We start from the raw sequence: 26,087 nt of genomic DNA, 5'->3' as shown, positions 1-26,087 counted from the left end.
TTCTAAACCACATTTTGTCCACTGAGTTAAGTTTTCAGATATCTCCTTAAATTTATTGTTATCACCTAAAAGTGACTGAACTGGAACTGGGCTTTGCAAGATTTCCAATTGTTTCCAATTGGCAGTATAGGTTGAATCACTGCAACACACCAAATTTCTCAGTTGGGCAGCTATATAGTAGTCTTGCAGGCATGGCAGGGACCGTCCACCTTTTTCTTTTGCTAACTTAGAGTTTAAAATTTAATCCGTGGTTTCTTACTGTTCCAAATAAATCTAGAAATTATTATGTCCCAGTTGTTAAATTGCTTTTGGGGAATTTCAACTGGTAAGGCCTGAAATAAATATAATAGAGGAGGGACTATATTCATTTTAACTGATTCTACTCTACTGCTCATATCTAATGGTAGTAATGTCTATCGTCTAATATTATCATGGGTTTGTCTGTTTTGAATAAATCCGGTCTGATCATGGTCTATTAAATCTGGTAAAATGATTTCTAATCTTTTTGCTAGGATTGAAGTATACAGTTTATAATCTACATTAAAAACTGAGATGGGTCTATATGAACTACATTCTTTACTGTCCTTTCCTTGTTTATGTATCACCGATATGATGGCCTCTTTCCAAGACTGTGGAAGCTCTCCCTCTTTAAGTGTATGGTTAAATGATCTAAGAAGTAAGGGTGTTAATTTGGAGCGAAATATTTTATACCATTCAGACGGATATCCATCAGTTTCGGGAGACTTATTTGTCTTTAAACTATTTATTGCTTTATCTAGTTCATCTTGCGTTAGTTCTGCCGTTATTATTTTGTTTTGTTCTGAGCCAATTGACGAGTCAAGAAAATTTGAAATCGACTGCAAATTTATTTGAGATGGTTGAGAATAAAGAGTTTTATAAAAATGTTCAAAAGAATTTTGAATATCCTTTATACAATTACTTATTTTCCCTGTAATTGGGTTTTTTATATTTTTTACTATGTTTTTTTGTTCTTTGTTTGCAGAGACGCCAAGCTAAAAGTTTCATAGCTTTAGGCCCGGTTTCATAGAATCTTTGATTAGTAAATTTGGCCTGTTTTTCTACATCGTCTTCATATATTTTATTAAAATCTCTCACCATCTTTATTTGACTCAGCAGATTTGAGTTATTATTCTGTCTATGCTAATCTTCTAAATTTTGTATTTTTTCTTGTAGTTCTTGTAACTTCTTCTGTTTAGCCTTTTTCCGCATGGAAATCAAAAGGATAATTTTCCCCCTTACAACTGCCTTGAAGGCATCCCATAGCACATGAGGTGAAACCTCTCCATTATCATTGTTCAGTTTGTAGTGCTCAAATTCAATTTTCAGTTCCTCCTGTACTGTTGTATCATTTAATATTCTTGTGTTTAAACGCCAGATTCTGTTTTTTGGCATGTTATCTAAACATAATTTTAAATAAACACCAGCATGATCTGATATATCTCTCACGCCAATACTACAATCTTTAACTATATAAAGGTCTGATTTAAATATTAAGAAATAATCAATCCTGGAATAAACTAAGTGAGGATTTTAATAATATGTATACTGTTTACTTTTAGGGTTTAACTTCCTCCAGATGTCAATTAGGCCTCACTCTTTCATTATTTTCCGCACCATAGAGGCCTGTGAGGTTACTATCTTTGTTCTTTTTATGCTAGACAGGTCCAGGTCCTCCGCATATTAAGGTACCGTTTGTTTCTGAGGCTATCAACTGAAATATTTTCTTAAAGAATTGTTTCCCAGTGCCAGGGGGAGCATGGACATTAAATAAAGTAACCATTTTTTGATCTAATTTTCCTTTTACCAATATGAATCTTACTTCCTTGTCTCTAAGTTCACACATATACTCAAAGGTTTGTGAATTAGGTATCAAAATAGCTACCCCTCGTTTTCTACTAGACTGATGTGATCAAAAGTAACAGTTTTTAAAACCTAATGTTTTAAAATTTTCATGCTCCAAATCTGACAAATGTGTCTCCTGCCAAAATATGATGTTTGTTTTCTCTCTCTTAATTTTTGCTATGCCCTTGCTCCTTTTTACCACGTTATGCAACCCGTTGACATTAAGTCATTATCTTATATTCCTGATATGTCTTAAACATAGTTTTATGTATTGACTAAAGGTACCCATGAGAGTCAATGTAATTTAAAACCAAAACAACTGCTAAACTATTTATAACAGAAAACAAAATCTTTCCGAAATTCCAAACAAGGATTTCAACCTTAAGGGTTTTACAATTATAACCCTCTCAACAGTGGATAAATCCTCACTTTTAGTGAGGGCCTCTTAGCTCGTGATATAAACAAAAGTTCCTCTCCTAGTAGACGATCACGAAAAAGTTCTGAATTATTTAGTCCCCTTACGTCAACGTATATGATCTTATACAGTAAGCGGAGAGGGTTATTCATGACGAGGCTAGAGGTTTATAATCAAGAGTGGCGATTTGAGAAATGAATGAAAATGGATGATCTAACATACTAGACTTTAAATGTTAAGGTGAACATATTAACATCCTGTCTTTCGCTTCGCTGGGTATGGTGTTTGGAAGCGTATTTGCTTGGCCTTAAGAGCTCTCTTTATTTCCGCGTATTCCCTGTGGCGCTGAAGAATTTTTGTCGCATAGTCGTGGTCAAAAAAAATTCTCCGGCCCTGGTAGCGTAACTCTTTCTTGTTCCATGCAGCTCGAAGTACCATTTCCTTGACACGATATTCGAGAAAGCAGATCACCAATGATCCAGGCTGTACTTCTTGACTGGGCTTTGGAACAAGAGCTCTATGAGCTCTCTGTATCTGTAGGTCAATGTCCTGTAGACCGTTTAACTCGGACTTTCCAACGAATGAATTCCATCACATTGCTTCCCTCGCATCCTTCTGGCATCCCATAGATGCGTAGATTATTGCGTCGGGAGCGGCCTTCCAGGTCAGATAACTTAGCTTGCAAGTTCTCTTGCACTTTTAGAGTGTTGCCAACCGCATCTCTCACATCCACGGCCCACTCCTCCAGATCCGTGATTCTCTTTTCCATCTCATTCACTCTTTCCGATGTTGATTCCTGGGTTTTCGTTACTTTGCTCATCTTTCGATTGATTTCTTCTTTAAATTCTCTCTTGTCATCTTTGAGATCAGAGCGGAGTGCAGAAATCTGACTGTGAATTGCCAATATACTCTCTTGTATCGTCGCAGTAATTTGCGAAGACGTATTAGCATCGCCATCTTGATCTCTCTCATTTGTCTGTCCTTGTCGTTCACCATCTTCGTCAGCTTTACCATCTTTTTCGGGTTTCAGAATCGACTTTCCCCGCATTTTCATATGCTTCTCCACCTCTTCCATGTTATTTATAATGATACTTTGTATCGGAGCTCTTTAAATTAAGGAAGAATTATTATCGACTGGGGAGCGTTTCTCTAATGCTGCCATCTTCTACGCGACTCAACCGGAAATCCAAATCTACTACAAATTTAAAGAACACAAAATATAAGATGACTCAAGACCCTAAACGTGTAGCTTTTATAATTACACATAAAGGCTCAGTGTGTTAACGTTTACATTGCTTAAATTCGATCCTAAAAATATTTAATTTAATTTGTATTGTTAATTTGTACTGTAATGTTACTACTGTGATTATGAATTCGTTTAATTACAATGTTTTACTTGATTTTATCTGCAACCACGTGCGGCTCTAGATGAGCTGTGGCTCATTAATTCTGGAGAGAACAAACTGATGCCTGAGGCGTCAGTCTATAGTTATATAGCGCCACTCAGCAGTAAAAGCCAGCAAACGCACAAACCCAAATGCTGTTGCCATACGTTGGGACGGTAAAAGTAACATACCGCTTGTCGACCTACTGTATGTCGAAGTGAAAAAATTCTTTTGTCAACAGAGGTGGAGGTCTTGGGCATTATGTCTCTTAATTGCTCTTTCTTCTTAACCAAACTCTCTAACGAAATCTCCATCCTGCATTCACCACCTTCTGCTTTTTCAAAAAGGTAGATGAGCCCCTTTTGACCTTGTAGGATACAAATATGAGGAACTTAACTTCCATTAGACTCAAGAAGTTACTTGGATGAGTTGTGAAACATTTGTACATAAGAAGTTTAGTTGATGTAACTCAACTCCCTAATACTACCAATTTAGTTTAATGTAGATGCATTATTTTTTTCCTCAAATTATTTTTCTTTTAAATGGATCTACATTTGCTTAAGTGTAACAGTAAGTGTAACGTTGACTGAGTATTTAGTCACCTAATTGAGGGATCAGTCAGTAATCCAATCATTGTTTAAAAACTGTGGGATATTACTTCTAAAGCTGTGTGCTGTAGTTGACGTGAATGTAGTTAATCATAGAAACGTGAAAGTACATTTATTATTACTAAGACACAATTTAAATATGAGATAATGAACAAATTTGTAGAGAATTTTAAAGTACTGCCCTGGGAGTCTGTAAATTACAATTAGCACAATTAAATAAGCAGACTTTTGATTTTTGGTGTAGTGTTATCTTCGTATAGAGAACTTTAAAGAAAGTAAATTTATGTCTTTGATTTTGTGTGATGTTTGATTATCATTATAAACAACTGCAACATCTCTTCATGTACTGGTTAGATGTGCCTGATTCAAGGACTAGCTTCATTACATGCTAAATACTCATTTAGTTTAATCCCATTTCTGTTTAACACAGTACATTAAACGTCTTATCAGTAATGGTTTATTTAACAGTGAGTGCTTTAGATGTTAGACATTTAATATGTAACAGCCCTAGTTTCGGATCAGAGGTGCTAGTTATAGTTTAATTTTATGTTGATTAGATTACTAAAGCAGATTTTTAGGAAACCAGGTATTAACCAGGCATATTTTGAGACTCTAAACTATGTGAGTAGGCCACCAAGTCTTCATCCACTTTCCCCACTGTAAGGGCTCTAATGCCAGAGTTAGGCGATTGATATCTCTGCCTAATTTCTCCAGTTTTTCTTCTCAAGAAATAATGCTGCTCTTACACTCACAAACCATCTCTAGAATCTGGATGTGCTCCTCTGTTGTAAATTATAATAAGATCTTCTGGATCTGACCAGCTTTGGATGTCAAAGGGATTAGGAGACTCGGAGCCAGGGCTCAGCTGGGGAAGATTTATTTTGCGTGTATAAACATCAGCCCAAGGCCAGAATGTAAAAACAATTGGAGATAAACACAATCTAGGTTAAAAACGTCATGTAAGAAATAAGTAAACAATGATCACACTGACATAAATTAAATCTTAATTCAATTCAATTTTATTCAATTTTATTTGTATAGCGCTTATAACAATTGGCATTGTCCCAAAGCAGCTTTACACAATAAAAAGAATTATTTAGGTTTGTATGGACTTTGAATGTGTATGAATCAAAATGGTCAGATAGTCCCTGGTGAGCAAGCCGAGGGCGACAGTGGCAAGGAAAAACTCCCTGAGATGGTAGTAAGAAGAAACTTACTTATGGTTAGGGTTAGGGTTAGCTCTATTCATTTCAAATTGGTTTCTTGAACATGACAATGAGTTCACTGTACTAAAATGGCCCCCACAGTCACCAGATCTCAACCCAATAGAGCATCTTTGGGAGGTGGTGGAACGGGAGCTTCATGCCCTGGATGTGCATCCCACAAATCCTTATCAAATGCTATCCTATCCATATGGGCCAACATTTTTAAAGAATGCTTTCAGCACCTTGTTAAATCAATGCCACGTAGAATTAAGGCAGTTCTGAAGGCAAAAGGGAGTCAAACACCGTATTAGTATGGTGTTCCTAATAATCCTTTAGGTAAGTGTATATATTGTTCGCATATAAAGTACATATATATGAACTGTATGTTCACCCTAATGAAAACTACCAGGAAATAAAAGGTATCTTTCATATTTTAATCCTTTTATTCAAACCCAAATATATAGCAAACACGAAAGCCTTGGCCTTACTGACTATAAAGGGAATTGTATGTTAAAGGGGGAATAATAAATAACATATTGTACTTTTTAAGCTCTAAAGATTTAATTTAAATGTACTGTTGGTATTAAGAAGTAAAATCTAGAATTTAATGAGAAGATTGATAAAAGTGTATGTCTAAAACAAATAGGTTTTCAAGTTTTTATTGCCAATATGTACCATTAACATACATACCAATACACCCTATTCCTTATATTTACTTTTCAGGGAAGAAAAATACATGAATGACAAATTTATCTAGTAACCTAGAATAGGAGGGGAGTGTTGGATGGTAACAAAATGTGTTGGATGGTAACAAAGCCATTTGGAATGTAATACCTCGCTTAACACATCATGTAGTGCTGTATGTTGCTTAAAAAATCCTAACCTAATTGAATATTTCCATACAGAGAGCTGAACAACATGGGCATTTGGTACAGAATGGGGAAGGTGCCTAGAACTCAAGACTCCTGTCCCATACAGAACAGCGCTTCTGCCACAACCTCCACCAGCATACAAACAGTCACCAACTCTACTTCAGTTCCTGTTCTGCCCAAGTATGTGTGCCTGAGCAAACTTTGTTTAGACAGAGGGACTATTTATGTTTAAAGATCAGTGTGTGGTCTTTATAGTTTAGTAGATCTGTCAAAGTAGACTAGTATTAGTAGATTAGTACGTTATAGTATAATAAATAATGCTTGATACTATGCTAAAAGAATAATATCTTACAATAAAATGTACACAAATGCACAGTACTTTGCAAAATGCTGCAAAATATACTGTAATTGCTTATCTAATGTCTATCAGAAATATGTATCTAATTTTTTTTTTTTTTATCAATTTACAAAATTCAATGTGTGCATACAGAAGAAAAAATCTTTTTAATATTTGGTGTGACTACTCTTTGGCTTAAAATCAGCATCAATTCCTACAATTGAAAACCAATGGGACCCAGTTACAATCATCTACTGTCTACTGAATCCTGGGCAGAAGTGGTCTTTATGGAAAAATTGCGGACCAAAAGCCATATCTTTGACATCAAACCGAAGCCAAGTTTGCATGAAAACTTGCACGAAAAATGGCAGCAAGTCCTTTGGACTGATGAGGCAAAATTTGAAATATTTGGCTGTAGAAGGAGACAGGCAGGTTGTTTGCTGAAGAGCTAGAGAGTGGTAGAATACAGCAGGCAATAGTAAAGCATGGTGGAGGTTCTTTGCAGGTTGAAGGCTGTATTTTTACAAATGGAGTTGGAGATTTGGTCAGGATTAATGTTGACCTCAATGTTGAGAAATACAGGCAAATAATTATCTGTCATGCAATACTATCAGGGAGCCGCCTGCTGGGCCCCAAATTGATTCTGTAATCTTCTTTTAGAAGAGGGTGGTCACACTAAAGGTTGATTTAGATTACTTTGCAGCATTTTTTTCCACACCTGCCTAAAACATTTGCACAGTACATGTTGTATATCAATACAAAGCAATAAAAAACTGTTACAGAGCAGGAGTGGAGCATCAGGAATAATCAAACAAGTTACTGGACAAGAAGAGCAAAAGCAGTTTAATTATGATGGAATATAACACTGGCATCACAATGACAACATAATGCAGCTGACCCCCGCAAAGTCACGTTTTGGAGTTCGGGGCCTCAGTCGTTCGCGGATTTTGCTTTAAAACCTAACTAATAATTGTTTGTGGAATACACTATTGTTTATGCATTTTAACACTTAACTATTAGAAACAATATAATTTACTAATTTTGTAACTTAAATATTAATGTAAATTTAGTAAAATTTCCATATAAAATATAAAACTGTGGTTGCTTTCTGTTCTCCCTGCAGTACAAAAATTTTTACACAAAGAAAACGGCAGATTGGGATGCGGAATTATTGCTGTATTTACTCTATTAATACCAAAGAAAACAACAGTGCATACTAAATAAAACACGCTTGCATGAATTACAGTACATATAGGGGTAACATCTGTATTTAACATTTTAGCACTGCAGGAGACAGAGCAGTACAGTGCTGTATTTGGGTTTACTTTTACTTTTTTTAATATATTAAGTTCAGTTTAAAATTAAATTAAAGTGTTTTGAGAACATATTTGGGGGCATACAGTATTGAGGGTTTAAACTATAAAAATAAGCGTTTACTGTATGGGTATTTTTAAAACACGTCCAAAAGTTTTTTTGTTTGTTTTTATTTGTTTGTTTTTTTATTTTTATTGGAATTAATATTGAAAAATTGTAACTAACATCCCAAATCTGCTTTTCTTTATGTAAATCTTCATATACATATGTAAAACCATATAATCTAAAATTTGGTGATATCAATGTGAAAGCAATTGGAATTCCTACATTTAAAAAATAGATTAACAGTAGTTAGATTTAAATAGGCTTGAATTAATAACTTTTACTTGCTACATTGAGCTATTGTCTCTCTACTGCATTTGATAAACATTTAAAATTTCCTGTGTAAAACAGAATTTTTTTCATAATGGTGCCAGCAGAATGCACTTTTTATGCACTTATTACTAAGATAACAGTTATTCTTGCAACACACTTTTTATCTGCTTATAAGTACAGTGGAACCTTGGATTATTATACCTTGGATAATTCGTTCCGGAAGCGGGCTTGTATTCCAAAACACTCGTAAACCAAATAGAATTTTCCCAAAAGAAAAAATAGAAACTCAAATTATTCGTTCCACAGCCCCTAAAATAAATACATAAAAATAATTAACACAAAATATTAAGTAAAAATAAAACAAACGAACCTGCACTTTACCTTTAAAAAAAAAAAGTAAAAACAAATCAAGACAGATAAGTGTTTCTGTTTATGCACGCAGGTGCTATCTGTGCGTATCCATGTGTGTACAGTGCGCGTGTAAAGCAAAAGCAAGTCTCATTAGAGAGGTTAAAAACCCATTTTCTCTCTCTGCTCAAGGCTCAGCCTGCTCTTAGGCCTGTGTGCACGCGTGTCATTGGACACCATGCAACCCACTAAACACACACACTACAATATCATTGACTCTGGACTATCATATACACACTCACACACCCGCATACATCTTACTTATTGTTTATATTTGTTTTGTATATATTGGTTTTGGTGCACCTTGTTTGTTTGTTGGTTTGTTTTGTATAATACACTTTGGTTTGGTTTACTACAAGTTATTGTGTCACGTCTTTGCTTGTCCCGCCTTGATTGCGCAATACCGGAAGTGTCATTTAAAACCCGTATTTTGGTTCTCGACCCCGTAACATAGTAACTAGGGATAAATTAAAATTCAAACATTACATAGTGGTGGCCCGTACGTACGGGGAATCTGTATCTTTGGCTATTTTCCGGTTTTGTGTGTCTTGGCAGAACAAAATAGACGCTAATAACGCTAATGCTAATGCTAGTGGTGCTGGAAAGGCCAACTTTGCTGTTGATAGTCATGTACTGGATGATGTGGATGATGCTTTAGTGACACACAGTAACCCTACAGCTGAAATAACGTCATTGATTAGTTCACTGTATATATCAGATAGACATGATGATGATGATGCTGATAATATTGTTGCTCATGTGTCTGATATTGATGTCGTACACACACTACAAACTGAACTAAATAAATGCAAAGTGGATGTGGTGGCGCTTACAGATAAAGTGAGCACGTTGGAGCAGGATTTTAGACAATCCATAAATAGCAATATAAACAGAGAAACCAGTTTTCGTGAAGCAGTGGACGCTAGCTTAGAAGGGCTGGAGCGCTACTTCCACAAGGCTCTGGAGAAACTGGAAAGAGTTTATCTGGGAAAACCAGATTAAGAAAGTCTGGCTCACTAGTACGCCCACCATCCAAAGGTTACAGGCCTACACCCCTGCGTCTCCCCAATCTCCTGCTTTACATTCTTCCAGCAAACAAGCAGTCATGTTACATTCGATATTCCTCCTTGTGTCCCAGCACACTCTTCTGTTCAGCTTACCTCCTCAGTTTCACCTTCTTCTTCTTCCTTTTATGGTCAACTCCCCGGATGTGCTCAACTTCATCGAGCAGTGTGAGAATTATCTGGAGACCAGACCACTACCCAGCCCTGAGCTGCTAGGAACCCTCAGCACAGTTCTACGAGGACCTGCTCTGAGCTGGTGGAAGGCAGAAAAAGGGAAGGTGAAGGCCTGGAAGTCTTTTAAACAGGCATTCATGGTGGCGTTCTTACCTGATGACTACCTCATGGAAGTTAAAGACAACTTAAGGTCTCTGCCTTAAGCCTGGACAACGCCTGAGGGACTTCGCCTATGACTACCGCGCCCTCTGTCTAAAGTGGAAGCCTGATATCTCAGAGGAAGAACTGGCGGGTCGAATCCTGAATAACATCAACCCAAGAGTGGCAGGATGTCTAAGAAGAACGGTGAACTCCGTGGAATAGCTGGTGAAGATAGGTTCTAGGGTGGAAAAAGACTGCAAAAGCACTAAAGAGTACTGGCAGAAGGAGGAGTCTCAGCACAAGGAGAAGAGCCATAAAAAAGCAGGTGAGCGAGCTTCTTCAAAACACTTAGCGGGTCTCTCCATTGCTCAACCTCTGGCAATTCCTTCGCTTCTTCTGGTCCCAGTTACAGTGCAAGAAGTCAACAGTGTCAACGATACAAAACCGAAAACACTAAACCTAGAAAGCTATTACAGAGCACGGAGGTACCAGAGCCAGGACACACTGTGAAATTGGACATCATGGGTCCTTTTCCCTGGAGTAAAAGGCAAAACGAATACCTGCTGGTGGTGGTAGATTATTACATCAAATGGTAAAAGGAAAGTAGGAAGGAAAGTAAATGCTGTGGTGGATACAGGAAGCTTATACACGCTTATCAGGGAACATCTGTGGCAGCTGCTCAGAGACCAGGAAGACAAGTGTGATGTCCCGTCTCCCCAGCAGTTCGTCATGGCTGATGGGAAAATACATCAAGCTCAAACTCATAGTATGCTATATTACAACTGGCACATCACCGAATGTGAGCTGAAAACATACATCATGAGCGATGCGCACCTGGCCTTCTCTCTGATCGTAGGACTGGACTTCTTAAGCGCCATGGGAGCCATCTTGGACATTGCTCGGGAAGAGTACGGGCTAAAAACAGTCCTCCAACATCCTAGGCAAGACAGCATTAGAGAAACAGAAGATCACTATATCTGACGACACACGGTTTAGATCCAGAGCATATAGAGTTTTGCATTTAGATCCAGAGCATATAGAGTATCACCTTTGAAGAAGAAAATAATAGATCATCAAGTCGACCAGATGCTGAAGGACCACATCATTGAACCTTCATGTTCATCATGGTCCTCGCCCGTTGTTTTAGTACCAATATCTGATGGGACTTACCGTTTGTGTGGATTTTAGAAAATTGAACAGCAAAACCAAACCGGATGCATATCCAATGCCTATAATACATGCCATCATTGAATCACTGGAAGACGCCTTCTGGTTCTCAACATTGGATCTGCAATCCGGTTACTGGCAAGTGGAGATGGAGAGAGGCAGCTGTGAGAAGACCGCCTTCATCACTACCAAAGGTCTGTTTTAATTCCGGTCCATGCCCTACAGACAGAAACGCAGCCAGAGATTGATGGAGAAGGTCTTGGCAGACCTAAGAGGAAAATATTGTTTCGTGTACATAGATGACACTATCTATTCACAATCACTGGAACAACATATAAAGCATCTCAATGCAGTATTTTCCAGACTCACCCAAGCCAATCTCTCCCTCAATATGAAGTAGTGCCATTTCTTCAAGAGGCAGCTGAAGTTTCTAGGTCACGTCATCTCTGAAGAAGGTGTGCAGTTAGACCTGGAGAAAACAAAGGCGGTGGCAGAATATCCTCCCCCTCAAGATTTAAAATCTCTCCAATGTTTCCTGGGTCTCGCCGGCTGATATCACAAATTCATTTCCCATTTTGCAGATATAACCGCTTCATTAAATAATTTAAAAAGGAAGGGAGTAAAATAGGAGTGCCAGAACAGCATGAATGTCATCAAACAAGCACTTCAGAACCCACCAGTACTAATACAACCGAACCTAAACCTGCCTTTCCAATTGCACACTAATGCCAGCGAAGTGGCCCTGGGAGCTATCCTCACCCAAACTGCAGCCGAAGGAGAACGAGCAGTAGCTTACACCTCGAGAATGTTGAGAGGAGCTGAGCGGAATTACTCCACGTCTGAAAAGGAGTGTTTGGCCGTGGTCTGGGCAGTAGAAAAATGAAGGCACTAACTTGAAGGCCGGGCTTTTGAGGTCTTTACCGACCACGCCGCACTATGTAATATGTAAGGGGCCATACCAAGGGTACAATTGGTGTAGAAAAAAATTATTCAAAGATTCCAAAGTTCAAAGCGTTTATTTTCTTAAACAAAAAACAAAAAACATAAATTCAAATTCTATTTGTCACATTCACATACATACACGGTACGGCATGAAGTGAAATGTATTGCACGACTGCCCAACAAATTGACACAATAAAAAAAAAAAAAAAAAAATAGAATAAAAAGAAAAGCATTGAAGAGGCATACTGAAGACAAATGGTATGTAAATTCCACTCATTTATATCCACGTAGCCTTCTCCCAGCATAAAAACTACTACCACTAATAGAAAAATATATATTTACATAAGTGTGCAACATCTGGTGTTTGTGTATGTGTGTGTGTGTGTGTGTGTGTGTGTGTGTGTGTGTGTGTGTGTGTGTGTGTGAGTGACCAGTATTTTAGCAGTTCATTGGTGTGATCTGTTGGCACATATCTGGCACTGCCACTCAGTTTCCTTTTTGCATTTTCCACATGTGTACTTGTAGCAGGCTACACAGCGTAAGGTTGCATTATTTTTCTTGCACTGGAAGGTCACCTGACACTTGGCCCTTTTTTCATGGGTGTGGTGTGGCAGGTTGTTGCCAAAGCAGCTGCTCCTTGTCCACCATCCTTTCTTGCATAAACTGCTCAGCAAGCTCAGTTGCAAGCTGTGCCAGGAAATCCACCAAATCTTTCCTTCACTCCAGTGCATGCCTGATACAGCACATGAGCATTCATTGCTGCCATGTCAATCAAGTTGTAAAACACAGCGACTGGCCATCGCCGTGTTCCTGCCCGTACAGTGTACTGTCGAACCTTCTGGTCCATAATGTCCACGTCACACTTTATGGTGTTGTAGTCAGTGACTGTGTTTGGCTTCCTCTTTCTGTTATCCCCAATCTCAACTATGTTGTGCATGGTGCTGAGGATGCAGACGGTCTTCCTCCGCTTGGGCGCATAAACTGTGAGTGTAGTGCCAGTTGTTGAAAACACCTGATAAGTAAGATAAGTAAAGATAAAACGTTATAGTCATTTATATACACTTTTATATATACTATAATAGCACAATGAAATTGGGAGCTCTTGCTCTAGGTTCAAAATAGAAAATAAAAATAATTAAGGAGCTAATGCTGCTCATCTGCACAAAGAAATGCGCCTGTTATGGTTTTATTTGTCCCATGACAGTGTTTGCGTCCACAGGGGTAAAGCTCTCGCTAGCATGCACGATCGCAGCACGAGGGAACCCAAAAGTGGCGTTGGGTCATTTGTGCCGGTATAAAGCCAGCAAGCAAGTCGGGATGGAGAGATTTACATTTAGGCATTTGGCAGACGCTCTTATCCAGAGCGACCTACATTTTTATCTCATTATACATTTGAGCAGTTGAGGGTTAAGGGCCTTGCTCAAGGGCCCAACAGTGGCAACTTGGTGGTTGTGGGGTTTGAACCTGGGATCTTCCGAACCGTAGTACAATGCCTTAACCACTGAGCTACCCCTGGCCCCTGGAGAGAGATGAAGTTACGCAGCGCTGTTGTTTGTCTGAGAGAGAGTTTGTTTGTTGCTTCTAAGGATTACTTTTCCCTGGCTGGATTAATCTTTTAGGACACTCACAATTCACCTCTCGTTCCGTTCTCGAGCTCCCGGATTCAACATCTATACCATCTCTCTCGTGCACCATTTCACACACTACAATATCATTGACTCTGGACTATCATACACACACTCTCACACCCGCATACATCTCACTTATTGTTTATATTTGTATATGTTTTGTATATATTGGTTTTGGTGCACCTTGTTTGTTTGTTTGTTTTGTATAATACACTTTGGTTTGGTTTACCACAAGTTATTGTGTCACGTCTTTGCTTGTCCCGTCTTGATTGCGCAATACCGGAAGTGTCATTTAAAAACCCGTACTTTGGTTCTCAACCCCGTAGCATAGTAACTAGGGATTTTAAAATCCAAATGTTAAAATCTTACAAATGTACCGTAATCCCAGAATCTCATGCAATTATGCCAGCAGTTGTGCATTAAAGTTTTAGATAAAGCTTGCAACCAGTGAAAATCATTATATATTTTTTTGTTTGTTTTTTTGCTATCTTAATTTTAAGCATTCTATTTACTCTTTTCTCCATTCCCTCTGATTGTGAATGATCCACACATCTATGCATGCGGACTATGCTATGCCAGGGGTCTTCCTTAGCTATTGGTACTGCTTCAACCCACCTGATAAGTCTGCCTGTCACAGGGTATTTACTAAAACTGCCACTATCTTCTGTATATCCAAAGAAATCTAACATCAGATGATTGATTTCTGAGACATTTCTGCTCCTTAATGGCCATATAGTCATTTTCTAAGAGGATCTTGGGGCACAGAATACCAGCAAAAAGATCTAGAATCAGTTCCAATGACTAGCTTTGGATGCTAAAGTTAGGAACGTCTGGCAACGCAGTCCACAGTGTCGAAAAACAGTGCTGCTGATACCACTACCCATTATTGGCGACACCTTTGAATGGTACTGGGGAGAATTTTATTACCACTAAATATCTTGATGTTTATAGACTCACAGGTCACCTGCTACCAAGATGCTGTCCATTGAGAAAAGGTCCATCAGTACCACTACACAAAGATCACCTCATAGACCAGTGAATACCCTCTGTCTCAAAATTGTTGAGTAGATCTCTTTCAGTGATTGTAGGTTAAGATGTCTACTATCCTGTCTAAGTTTGTGTACTATCCCCAACCTTTCTCAGCCTTTGCTGATGTTCCCACAGATATGTGCTGTGTCCACATCACATATAATTCACTCACCGGCAGCAGCAGGAGCTAAAAGTTGTCAAACCAGTTTACTGACATGTTCTCAGTTGTGTCCTGATGTTATATCAATAGCTATATAGGGTGCCAAAGGCCCACTGGAAAGCCATTGAGATTGAACATTATTATAGAGTAGTCCCCTAGTTACAGGTCCAGCCCCACTGTGGTCATCCCAAAGCCTCTGAATCTATTCTTGGAGTAAGGCTGCTACCCCTTCACTGCTTGGAACACCTTAGTTTGGCCGGCTTCAACCCTAGAGCAGACTAAAATACTATTAAGAGGTTGGCCCCTACATTCAAAAGCCTGACCTAAAACAGCCTTTAGCACCACATAGGGACACAGGCAGTATTAGTTGGCAGCATCTTTCCACATCCCCTAGAGCAGTAGGTTGAGGCATAATTGAGTTTCATGTCATTATCCATTTGACTACCTGGGCTTAACCATCTGTACCACCACACAGAAATTACTTTTCCCTGGCTGGATTAATCTTTTAGGACACTCACAATTCACCTCTCGTTCCGTTCTCGAGCTCCCGGATTCAACATCTATACCATCTCTCTCGTGCACCATTTCACACACTACAATATCATTGACTCTGGACTATCATACACACACTCTCACACCCGCATACATCTCACTTATTGTTTATATTTGTATATGTTTTGTATATATTGGTTTTGGTGCACCTTGTTTGTTTGTTTGTTTTGTATAATACACTTTGGTTTGGTTTACTACAAGTTATTGTGTCACTTTTTTGCTTGTCCCGTCTTGATTGCGCAATACCGGAAGTGTCATTTAAAAACTCGTACTTTGGTTCTCGACCCCGTAGCATAGTAACTAGGGACAACCACAAGAAATCCAAATAGCTTTGCTTACAGCAAACCAAGTCGTCTACAGAGCAAATAACATACTACAGTACCTGTCGGACAGATACTTCATGCTGGTGACGAGTAATGCCCCCCAGCAGTGGAAAATGTCTCATTGGCACAATCTTACTGGTTGCAGGATTACTTGTTTCCAGTCTTGTACTGAATCAGGACACCATAGTAATGCAGATGGTCTTTCCTGATGCCACCATGCTACAGGCTCAGCCACCAGATGGCTCAGTGCTAAAGAGATGTGTGCACAAAAACATAATCAACTTAAACTTAAACAGATCACCTTGCTTGACTGCCAGAATGATGCTGAAGTTACAGCATGGACACTAGGTGGGCACAACATGACCGATGATACCACCTACAAGCTTAGCCACAATTTAGCTTTGCCTAGATTTATCTAAAATATTATGGTCAGTGACAATATGTAATTTACTGTATATGCTAATGCATTTAATTGAGCTCTGTCATTTAGCCATATACATCATATCCTGTTAACTCCTACATTTCTTGTGGTAAGTTAAACTCCAGCGATTTCAGTTAGCTTGGTAGCTAATTTGATGCATAGCAGACAGCTAGCAGTTTAAAACCTCCATTGCAGCTGTCACTCAAATTGGCCATGTCCCTAATTATACATAACTTTATGGCTTAATATAATTTAAAATAAGTTGCATAAAAATCACCCCTGGGTAGGTTCCGAATAGGAAATCTTACTATTGAGGCCAAATAATCTCTTTTGGAGCCAGACCCCAGTTGACATTCGAGGAATTATATGTTGGCTTCTTTTTATGGAACCTGAGATTACCCCTCGGGTGGTCGTAAAGGTAAATATCTTTATAACACAATGAAAAGCTGGGAAAGAACGACATTGCTGTTGAATATCGCATACCACATGCCTCTCATTCCCTATACCCGTGGTTCTTAAAGTGTGGGGCGCGCCCCACTAGTGGGGAATAAAGACATGACAGGTGGGGCGCAATGAACGGGAGGGAATTAGTGGAAAATAATAGGAAAGTACCTATTCTAATTCATGCTTTTCTTTATAGATTTATTTAATCTTTATTTTCTTTATCGGACACTCGAAACTAAATAATGACACACAAAGAAATGGATCATTAATACAAGTAAATTAAAATAACATCAGAGAAAAAGTGGAACCATAGTGCAACAATAACGGTTTAACGTCGGCATTATAATTGCAGAGGAACAATATATAAGGAAACATTTGGTATTATATATGTAATTTCATTTATTCCAATGTGTATGTTTCTGAATTTGTGTTAAACATTAATATTTTATCAGGCAGTACTAGTCTGGCATTTTTAGTTTCCAGTGTGGCAACAAAGTAGCTTTTTGATCCTTCAGGCGCTGAACAGAAGGGAAGATCAGTATCGTTCTACGCTTTTTGTTGGTGTGCTGCATTTTGCGATGATCCCTAAATCATTCGTTGCACCGTAGAGAATAATGGTATTTATGCTTTTAAACATGTATAATTAAAGTCGGATGTAGCTTAAAGACAATGTAGAGAGGAAATATATCTGGGTATCTTATTTGCGGGTTTATTTACGCAGCTATTGAATTCGGAGATGCGAATATAAAACTAACTTTACCGCGGACACAAACAGGTTATGCGCTAAAATGCCCCCCTGCCACGGATTGCCCCCCTACATAATCTCTATCAAATATTATATTAGGACATACATTCAAAGGTTTATTATTACTATTATAATTAACCCTAGGCACGTGACAGCCATCGAGACGATTAATACAAATCCCCCCAAATGATTATTTTATGGCACATTTATTTTGCAGGGGTTTGTCAATATACAAATAACAAATTATTTATTACAAATTACACTAAATAAATATTGTTTGTGATAAAAAATTACAGGAAACGATTTTTATTATAAAATAAGCAATATAAAAATATAGACCTACTGTACATGTATATAAAAAAATATATAATTTATATATTTTCCCCCTATACAACATTTTTTTATACTGCTTATTTTATAATTAAATTTGTTTGTTATAATTTGTAATTTGTAAACCACAAACCTATGAATTAATGTTCTAATATATTATTTGAAAAAGTTTATGTGAGGGGGCAATCTGTGGCAGAGGGGGCATTTTAGAGCATAACAATAGTGAGGGCAGAGGAGAGACCCGTGTGTGTTTTGTGTCTTAAACCGCTGGCAGCAGACAGCATGAGACCCAACAAAGTAGGAAGACACTTAGAGACAACACACCCCAGTCACGTTAATAAGCCACTCGATTTCTTTGAAAGAAAGCTCTAGATAAGTGACGAAGTAAGCCTGTTATAACAATAGCACGTGTATTTTATCTGTTTTGAACTTGGTGTTATTTGATCTTATTGGTTTAGAAATTGAAAGTTCAATAAATAGTAAACTTGGCCGTTTTCGTTATAATTTTGTTGACAAGTGGGGCTTGAAAATTCGCCCACCGCCTTAAGTGGAGAATGACAGAAAATGTTTGAGAACCACTGCCCTATACCAATGATTTTTTAGCTTTTTCTCCTTTACTTTTGTTACTAGTTATACAGCAGGCATGTCGAACATATACAGTGGAAAGTGCAAAAAGTATGAAATCAGCAATCTTGGAAAATATTCATTCATGTTCAATTCTGTTGAAAGAAAAAAATAATCACAGACATGCAACAAATCTATTTTCATTTAACTTATAACCTTCTGGCTTTAAGAAACACTTAAACATAATAAGGAAAGAAAACTATGGTCAATTGCAGCTGTTTTTGTAGATCAAGCAATGGAAAAAATATGGAATCGCTCAATTCTGAGGAAAATATTATGAAATCATGAAACAAAAACACTCTACAGTATTGAATTTTCTAATTTTCTAAAGCATGGATTTAACTGTCAACAAACAGTATTCCTCATTAATCTTCAACCTTCTCCTACTACAATTGCCAGATAAGCTTTGCTTGTTGTAGCCTAGTCATTGATCATTTTCTTTCATTTTCATGTGTCCATGATTTTTAATTGAAGTCCGGACTATTTGCAGGCCATGCTATAGACATTATATATCCTTCTTAAAGAAAAGTTTTCCCATAGCAATATGCATTATCATGCTGAAAAATTGCCATCACCACCAAACATTCTTTTAATTGATGGAACCAGAAAAGTATCCAAAATCTCAAAATCTTGTGCATTCACTGAAGATGTATTGATGGTCATCTCCCCCGTACCTTTAGCTGACATGCAAACCCCATATTAAACAATTAAACAAACATTTTCCCATGTAAAGGTGATCCCATACTTTTTGACAGGTGTAATTGCAAAAAAAAAAAAAAAGTAATATCAAAATTTATTTTGTAGTTGGTCTAACTTTGAAAATAAAAGATAAAATGAGGCATTACACTGATAAAATGCATTTTTATTTTCCAAAACTAGAACACATTAATCAAAAATGCAAATAAAAAGCTAATTATACTAACCTACATGCTCCTTATTAAGCACAAGCACAATTTTTAGATCACGCCCACAAAATGTAAATTACTTTTATCCCTTTTTCATTTCTTACATTTTCTTAAAAAAAATATTTGTCACTTTTCACTTAAGAAGCAGGTTCCCCTTTCATGTTGTCTTCTATGTTTGTGTGTATATTTTGAAACATCACAATTGTTTATATTAATATAATACACTATACTACAGTGCACTTTTGCTGTCCTGGGCAAAAAAAATGCAAATTTGCATTAAAAAAAATGCATAATCTAAAACATAGATATTAGTTTATGTTTATATACATTTTTTTTCCACAGACACATATCCATGACCCTACCTGCCAGTTTTAGGAGGAGTACCACTCGACCTGACTATGAACACCAGAGTTCCAACCTATATGCCATATCGGGTAAGAACCTTTATATTATCCATGGCTTGGTCTATTCTACAAAGTAAAGATGTTTACATAATTTGTGTATCAGATATTGATGCAATATTATTGTTTCATATGATGCTACTTGTGTTGGCCCTACTTTTATACTTTCATTCCATTAGGAGTTCCATTTTACAACTCATAATGACTAACGTTACTTGAATAATACATTCAGGGCATTAAGTCTTTGGACAGTGACACAATGTTATTTTCCCTCTGAACACCACCACAATGGATTTCAAATTAAGCACCTGAGAATTTCAGCAGACTTTTAGTTTTAAAGATGGGGTGACATGAAATGATATAATGTAAAAAATATATATATTTTTATCCTATTATAATGTTGTCTTGTTCAAAATTTTATTTTATTAAATGGAACATAGGTATAAAAAATATATATATTTGAAATTGTGTTTGTCTCAGCCAGAATCTTCTCATAGCCAAGGAGCTCATTGGTATGCATGATGACATAGAAAAGGAAATTTTACAGAATTGGACTGAAATACTTTTTTAGGTCCGGTATGATGAGAAGAAGAATATCAGGAGTTTTGTAATAGGGCAGATATGCAAGATAAAATAAAATTTAATGACTTTAAAATTATTTGGGGTCTAATTGCTTATGCCTTTTGATGGGTTGGTATCCACGGTATACATACAGTATAATGTTTTTCATGACAAATTAAGGACAAAAAGGTCTGGTGTGAATTGTCATGCTTATTCTCAAGCAAAATGCAAAAAACATTTTTTTCTCTCAATGAATAATAAAATTAATGACAGGAAAATTGAAAAAAACTAAGAAATAAATGAAATGAGTTTTTAGCCAAAACCCTGAACAACTGACCATAGTTATGGAACATACTTACTTATGGTAGACAACCAGAATGCCTATTAACGCCGTGGGTTCAAAATTCTGGGTTATTTCGGGTACTTTAAACACATTGTTTTGTTGCTTATGTTGGGTCAAATGGGATGTACATTTACAAATAAACACCTGGTTGGGTTATTTTGAACCAACACAGGTTTATTCTTTATTCTCTGGTTTCTCCAAACGGCAGCCTACAAAATGTTCAAAATATTACTGTTTTTGTGTCACAAGTGTAGTTTTCGGTGATTTGAGCTTCAGGAAATCTCCCGGCACTTTGCGCATAACTGTTAAATTTAAGCTCTAAATGTTATTGTTTACTTCCTCCTCTTTAATTTCCTACATAGTCTAATCAGCGCTAAAAGGGTAATTTTATACAGTGGGCTAATAATTAGTAGTTGATAAAGCTCACCTGCTCTGGGAAATTAACCCGATATGGTTTTAGTTGATCTATGACAGTGTTTGGGTCTGGGGTTTAAGCTTTCGCAAGAATACGCAGCCATGATGATATACAGCGCTGTTTCTAAGACAGTGAGATTGTTTGCCGCAGCCAAAGGATTATTTTTCCCTGGTTAATCTTTATGGACACTAACAATACACCTCTCGTTCCATTTCTTGTGCTCCCGGACTCAACATCTTTTACCGGTACGACCGAGCCATCTCTCCCAGCTACCATCACACACACACGTTTTGCTTAAATTTGATGCAAATAAAAAGTGCCTATATTAAATTTTAATTCTAAATTTGTACTCTAATTTTAGTACTGTAATTGTAAATTCCTTTAATGTTTCACTTGTATTTGAGAAGGTTTTGCCAGCTGTGGGGCAGCGCGACGGGGTTCATTATTTATTAAAGAAAATTATGATAATTATAACAGCCTACTGCATTTCATTCTTATAATAACGCAAAAACACAAGCAGTAGAATGTCCTGACAATGTTTTAATTTTATGGTCATTTCGTTTCATTTATTTCAGGTAATGAATCTACTACAAATGTAAAGAACGCAAAATATAAGATGACACAAGACCCTACACGCGTAGGTTTTGTAATTACACATAAAATCTAAAGGCTCACTGTGTTAATGTTTACGTTGCTTAAATTCGATCCTAAAAAGATTTAAATTTAAATTCAAAATTTGTATGTAATTTCAGTCCTGTGATTATAAATTCATTTAATTACAATGTTTCACTTGATTTTATTTGCAACTACGTGCGGCTCTAGAAGAGCTGCGGCTCATTAATCCTGGAGAGAATGAACTGAGGCCTCAGTCTATAGTTATATAGCGCCACTCGGCGGTAAAAGCCAGCAAACCCAAATGCTGTTGCTATGCGCCGCGGCAGTAAAAGTCGAATACTGCTTGTCTACCTACTGTACTTTCTTTCTTAAACTGGCTTCCATTCCTTTAGATCGCATGTTTGTCTTTTATAATTTTTATAGATTACAAGGTCAATCAGTCTGACCTACATGTTCTCACTTCCCACCTAATTAATATTTGACACACATGCAGGTGTACTATGAGTTGAGTGTTCTTTTTTCAAGTTACATCAAAACTGACAAAAACAGGTTATATGCCATATAAAATACACTATATTGCCAAAAGTATTCACTCACCCACAAGGTTAATTGAATTCATGTTTTCCAATCACTTTCATGGTTACAGGTTTATAAAATCAAGGACCTAGGCATGCAGACCGCTTCTACAAACATTTGTGAAAGAATGGGTCGCTCTCAGTGACTTCCAGCATGGTACCATGACAGGATGCCACCTGTGCAGTCCAGTCGTGAAATTTCCTCGCTACTAAATATTAAGTAGAAGCAATTGGGAACGACAGCAACTCAGCCACAAAGTGGTAGGCAGATAGTGCACAGAGGTCATCAACTTTCTAAAGTTTAAATTTCTGCAACTGTGACAGTTAGCGATGAAGATGCTTATTATACTTGTTTATTCACCCCTTGCAAAGTTGGTCACACTAATAACTGCTCTGCAAATGAAAAGCAACAATTTCACTGGTCCTGCCACTTTGCTTGACAAAAAATCAAGTATATTTGTTTGTCTTAACCCCCTTGTTACTGCATTAACCTTTCCTCTGGGCTGGCTGATTATTTGTGCTTTCTGCTTTAAAGTGACAAGTCAGGGAAACTGGGTGGCATCTGAATTTCAGTTCTTGTAGATCCATATGTACTGATGGCCTTTACAGCCTAATCCTCAGCAATCTTACATCTTGCGTAAAAATCAGCTTCATCAGCTCCACATACAGGACCACGTACGTGGTCCATGTCACAATTGCTAGCTTTGTAGGCACATAAATGGCTTACTATATATACTGTTACATGTGCTTATCCAATATGGGGAGATCTCTTGATGAGAGCTATCTCTTAACCAGAGCTGTAGACAGTCCCTTTTTCCTGTTTCCTGAGTCTGTATATGTTGGTATTCTTTGTACATGTTGACATTATGTATGATTTGTTCTTTAAGGTAATGGTTTCTTTCTTGATCATTTGGAGGTAGTGATTGTTAGGGACATTAAGAACGCAGCTCTAGTATAGGTAACAATGTTTTCATTGGTGTAACAATTCCAGGATGTCTGTATGTTTTGCCTGCTTGCAGTGCTGTAGCATTTATGGGTCCTTTTAGTGGGGTATTGGTCTCCAATTAAATTCAATGATAAATTCATGTGCATATTGAAAGGTTTCACAATGGTGGGGATTTTAAATAGCTATTTTAAATAGATTTCTATGCTTTTTAAAACATGTACAGTATAAGCAAGGCTTTAATGTCTCCCTGGGCCATGCCCTGCCCTGCATTCTGTGCCTCAAACTTAGTTTTCCAGACCTGTCCATCCACTTTTATTTTTGGTAGGTCGCTCGCCTACCTAACAGTCGCCTTCAGTCGACTGTTTAAGGAGCAGTATGAATGCTTTTAGTGAGTGTAAACGTACCATGCATGTACAATGCACCATCCAGCCAGTCAAGTTTTTCTCAGTTCACAGAATAGACAGAACAGTGAGTCAGGAAAGTGAACACCAAGAAGGCAGCAGGATAATTCAATTACAGAGATCACCTCCGGTCAGGTTCTTAAAGCCTGTTCTGACCAGTTACAACCAGCATTTCCACATGCTTCAAACATATGGAAGTCCATTATTGTTCCTGTCCAGAAGAAACCCCAATATGCTTGCCCTAGTGACATTTGGTGTCAGAAGTGGAATGGAGAGTTACGGGTTAGAGCGCACCCCGGAGGACATCCGGAAAATTCAAGTAGGCCGCTGAGTAGCAGAACAATTAAGGAGGAGAAAAACCCTCCCTGACGGGGCCAGCGCAAGCAAAGAGCGACCGGAGCAGAGCGGCGTGTTTGAGGTTCCGGCACTGGAACTCGGGGGGAATCCCTACGGTGACGCAGCGCAGGCACCGGAGCAAGCTACTGCTCTGTGCGCCGTCAGCCGGCGAGGCGCCCTGCAGCTGCGCCTGCCTTCCTACAACAGCGCAGTCGAGCGGAATTCAGGCACGTCCAGCAGCTGCGTTCCTTTTGGGAATCCGGCCGAGCGGCTTCGTGAGCAGATCCGGTTAGCGGCACCGGCTTCCCTGTCTGAGGCGCCTCGCCGCCGAGCCCATCATGGCAGAACACCACGGCGAAAGAGCCGAGCGATCTCCCGTGGCTCGGGGCCGCTGGGTAGGTGAACCTAGCCGGGGACAGGGACCGCCGGACTACCGCTGCAACGTTCTAAGGCCTGAGGACAGCATACCCCAGCAGCCGTTAAACTAGCTGGGGGCGCTAAGGGGAAGCCGCCTCCCACAGCCGTCTTTGTTTCCCCAACTGGATTTAACTTCTGGTCGGGACGTGTAGGAAATCGCGCGAGCGTCTACGTAAACTGTGGCCTGGACAATGTTTCGCTACGCGCGCTCATAGACACCGGCTCTACAGTTTTGCTGCTGCGCTGGGGATTATTGGAGCGAGGCGAGTGCGGTTGTATGCTGCCGGACCCGGCCTTGAACATTCGCACCGTGTCAGGGAGGTATCTGAAGATACGGGCCTGTTGCACAGTGCGAATACAAGTAGGTGCAATCATTCTTTCTCATCCATCCTTTGTGGCAGACATCGAGGATGATTGTATCTTGGGGTTAGACATTTTGGAAAGGTGGGGTGCGGTACTGAATCTCGCGGACGGAACTCTGCATGGTAACTTTGGGTTAGCCAGGTTGCTAGTTCCCAAAGCGCAGCCGGACGTGTTAGTAGCACGCACCAGGGGGGGGGCGGAACTTCCGGTGGACGTGCCATGTAAACATCCGGTAACCGACCGAGCAAGGATAATGGCCGAGCTGATGCAGCGTAGCAGTGTGGGGCTAAGTCAGACACAGACCGGCACCGTTAAGTCCCTTTTGCACGAGTTCGCAGATATTTTCGCGATAGATGAGCGCGAGTGCACTCATACCAACTTGGTGCAGCGCACGATTTGGCCTCTGTAACGCTCCAGCTGCGGTTGAGCGGTTGATGGAGAAAGTGTTGGCAGATATTCCTCGCAACCGTTGTCGTCTACTTAGACGATTTATTGGTGCATGGCAAGGAGTTTGAGGTCGCGCTAGCTAACCTACGGGAGGTATTTCTAGCTGTCCGACGGGCGAATTTGCGGCTCAATCCAAAAAAAAGGCCAGCTGTTGTGGCAAGAGACCGTATTTCGGGGACACGTGATTAGCGCTCAAGGGATTGCCACCGATCCAGCCAAAATTGCTGTGGTACAGAATTGGCCTGAACCGTTAAATGTGTTGCAGCTACGCACCTCTCTCGGGTTAGCCTCGTACTATTGCCGGTTCGTGAAGGATTTTCACGATCGCCATTTCGCTGGGACAGGGTGCACGCGCGTGCGTTCACTCAGTTACGGGAAGCTCTGGGCACGTCGCCCGTTCTCGAATATCCTGACGCAAGCGATGTAGGGCTGGGGGCTGTACTGTCTCAGGTTTCCGAGGGCAAAGAGCGTGCTATCGCCTACTTCAGCCGCGCGTTGTCTGGACCGGAGAGGAACTACTGCGTCACGCTTCGCTAGTGTGGCTGCTTAGTTTTAAAGAGCCTGAGGGACAGTTAGAGCGCTGGCTCGAGCGGTTGCAGGACTACGATTTTACCGTTCAGCACCGAGCGGGAAAACTGCATACTAATGCCGATGCTTTATCCCGCCGGCCGTGCAGCAACGAGCGTTGTTGGTACTGCGAGCGGGTGGAAGAGCGCGCGAACACTCTCCGAACCCCGTGAATCAGAACAGTCTTCCTGCGCAGTCCTCCGGAGCCCCCGTCGGTAATCAGCGCGCCCGTGGACCTTGTGTTCGGGCCCCCTCCACAATTGGATTTA

At 39.1% G+C, this 26,087-nt stretch overlaps 1 protein-coding gene across 3 annotated transcripts in view; it reads left to right on the top strand.

Annotated features, from left to right (window-relative positions):
- The window catches only part of mvb12ba (multivesicular body subunit 12Ba), a 110,630-nt gene that overhangs the window by 63,598 nt on the left and 20,945 nt on the right, over positions 1-26,087 (top strand). For 2 of the 3 annotated variants that reach the window (XR_008356274.1, XM_053485446.1), the window contains exons 6-7: positions 6,382-6,528; positions 19,774-19,865. Coding sequence is in view for 2 of the 3 variants with exons in the window: in XM_053485446.1 (XP_053341421.1) it covers positions 6,382-6,528; positions 19,774-19,865 (239 nt within the window). In the remaining variant the exon portion in view is untranslated. The remainder of the gene's footprint in view (positions 1-6,381; positions 6,529-19,773; positions 19,866-26,087) is intronic. The other variant, XM_053485447.1, reaches the window with a different exon arrangement.

Source organism: Clarias gariepinus, chromosome 24 (genome assembly GCF_024256425.1).
Source record: "Clarias gariepinus isolate MV-2021 ecotype Netherlands chromosome 24, CGAR_prim_01v2, whole genome shotgun sequence".
In the NCBI taxonomy this organism is placed as follows: domain Eukaryota; kingdom Metazoa; phylum Chordata; class Actinopteri; order Siluriformes; family Clariidae; genus Clarias; species Clarias gariepinus.
This window is presented reverse-complemented; position numbering and strand designations above follow the sequence as displayed.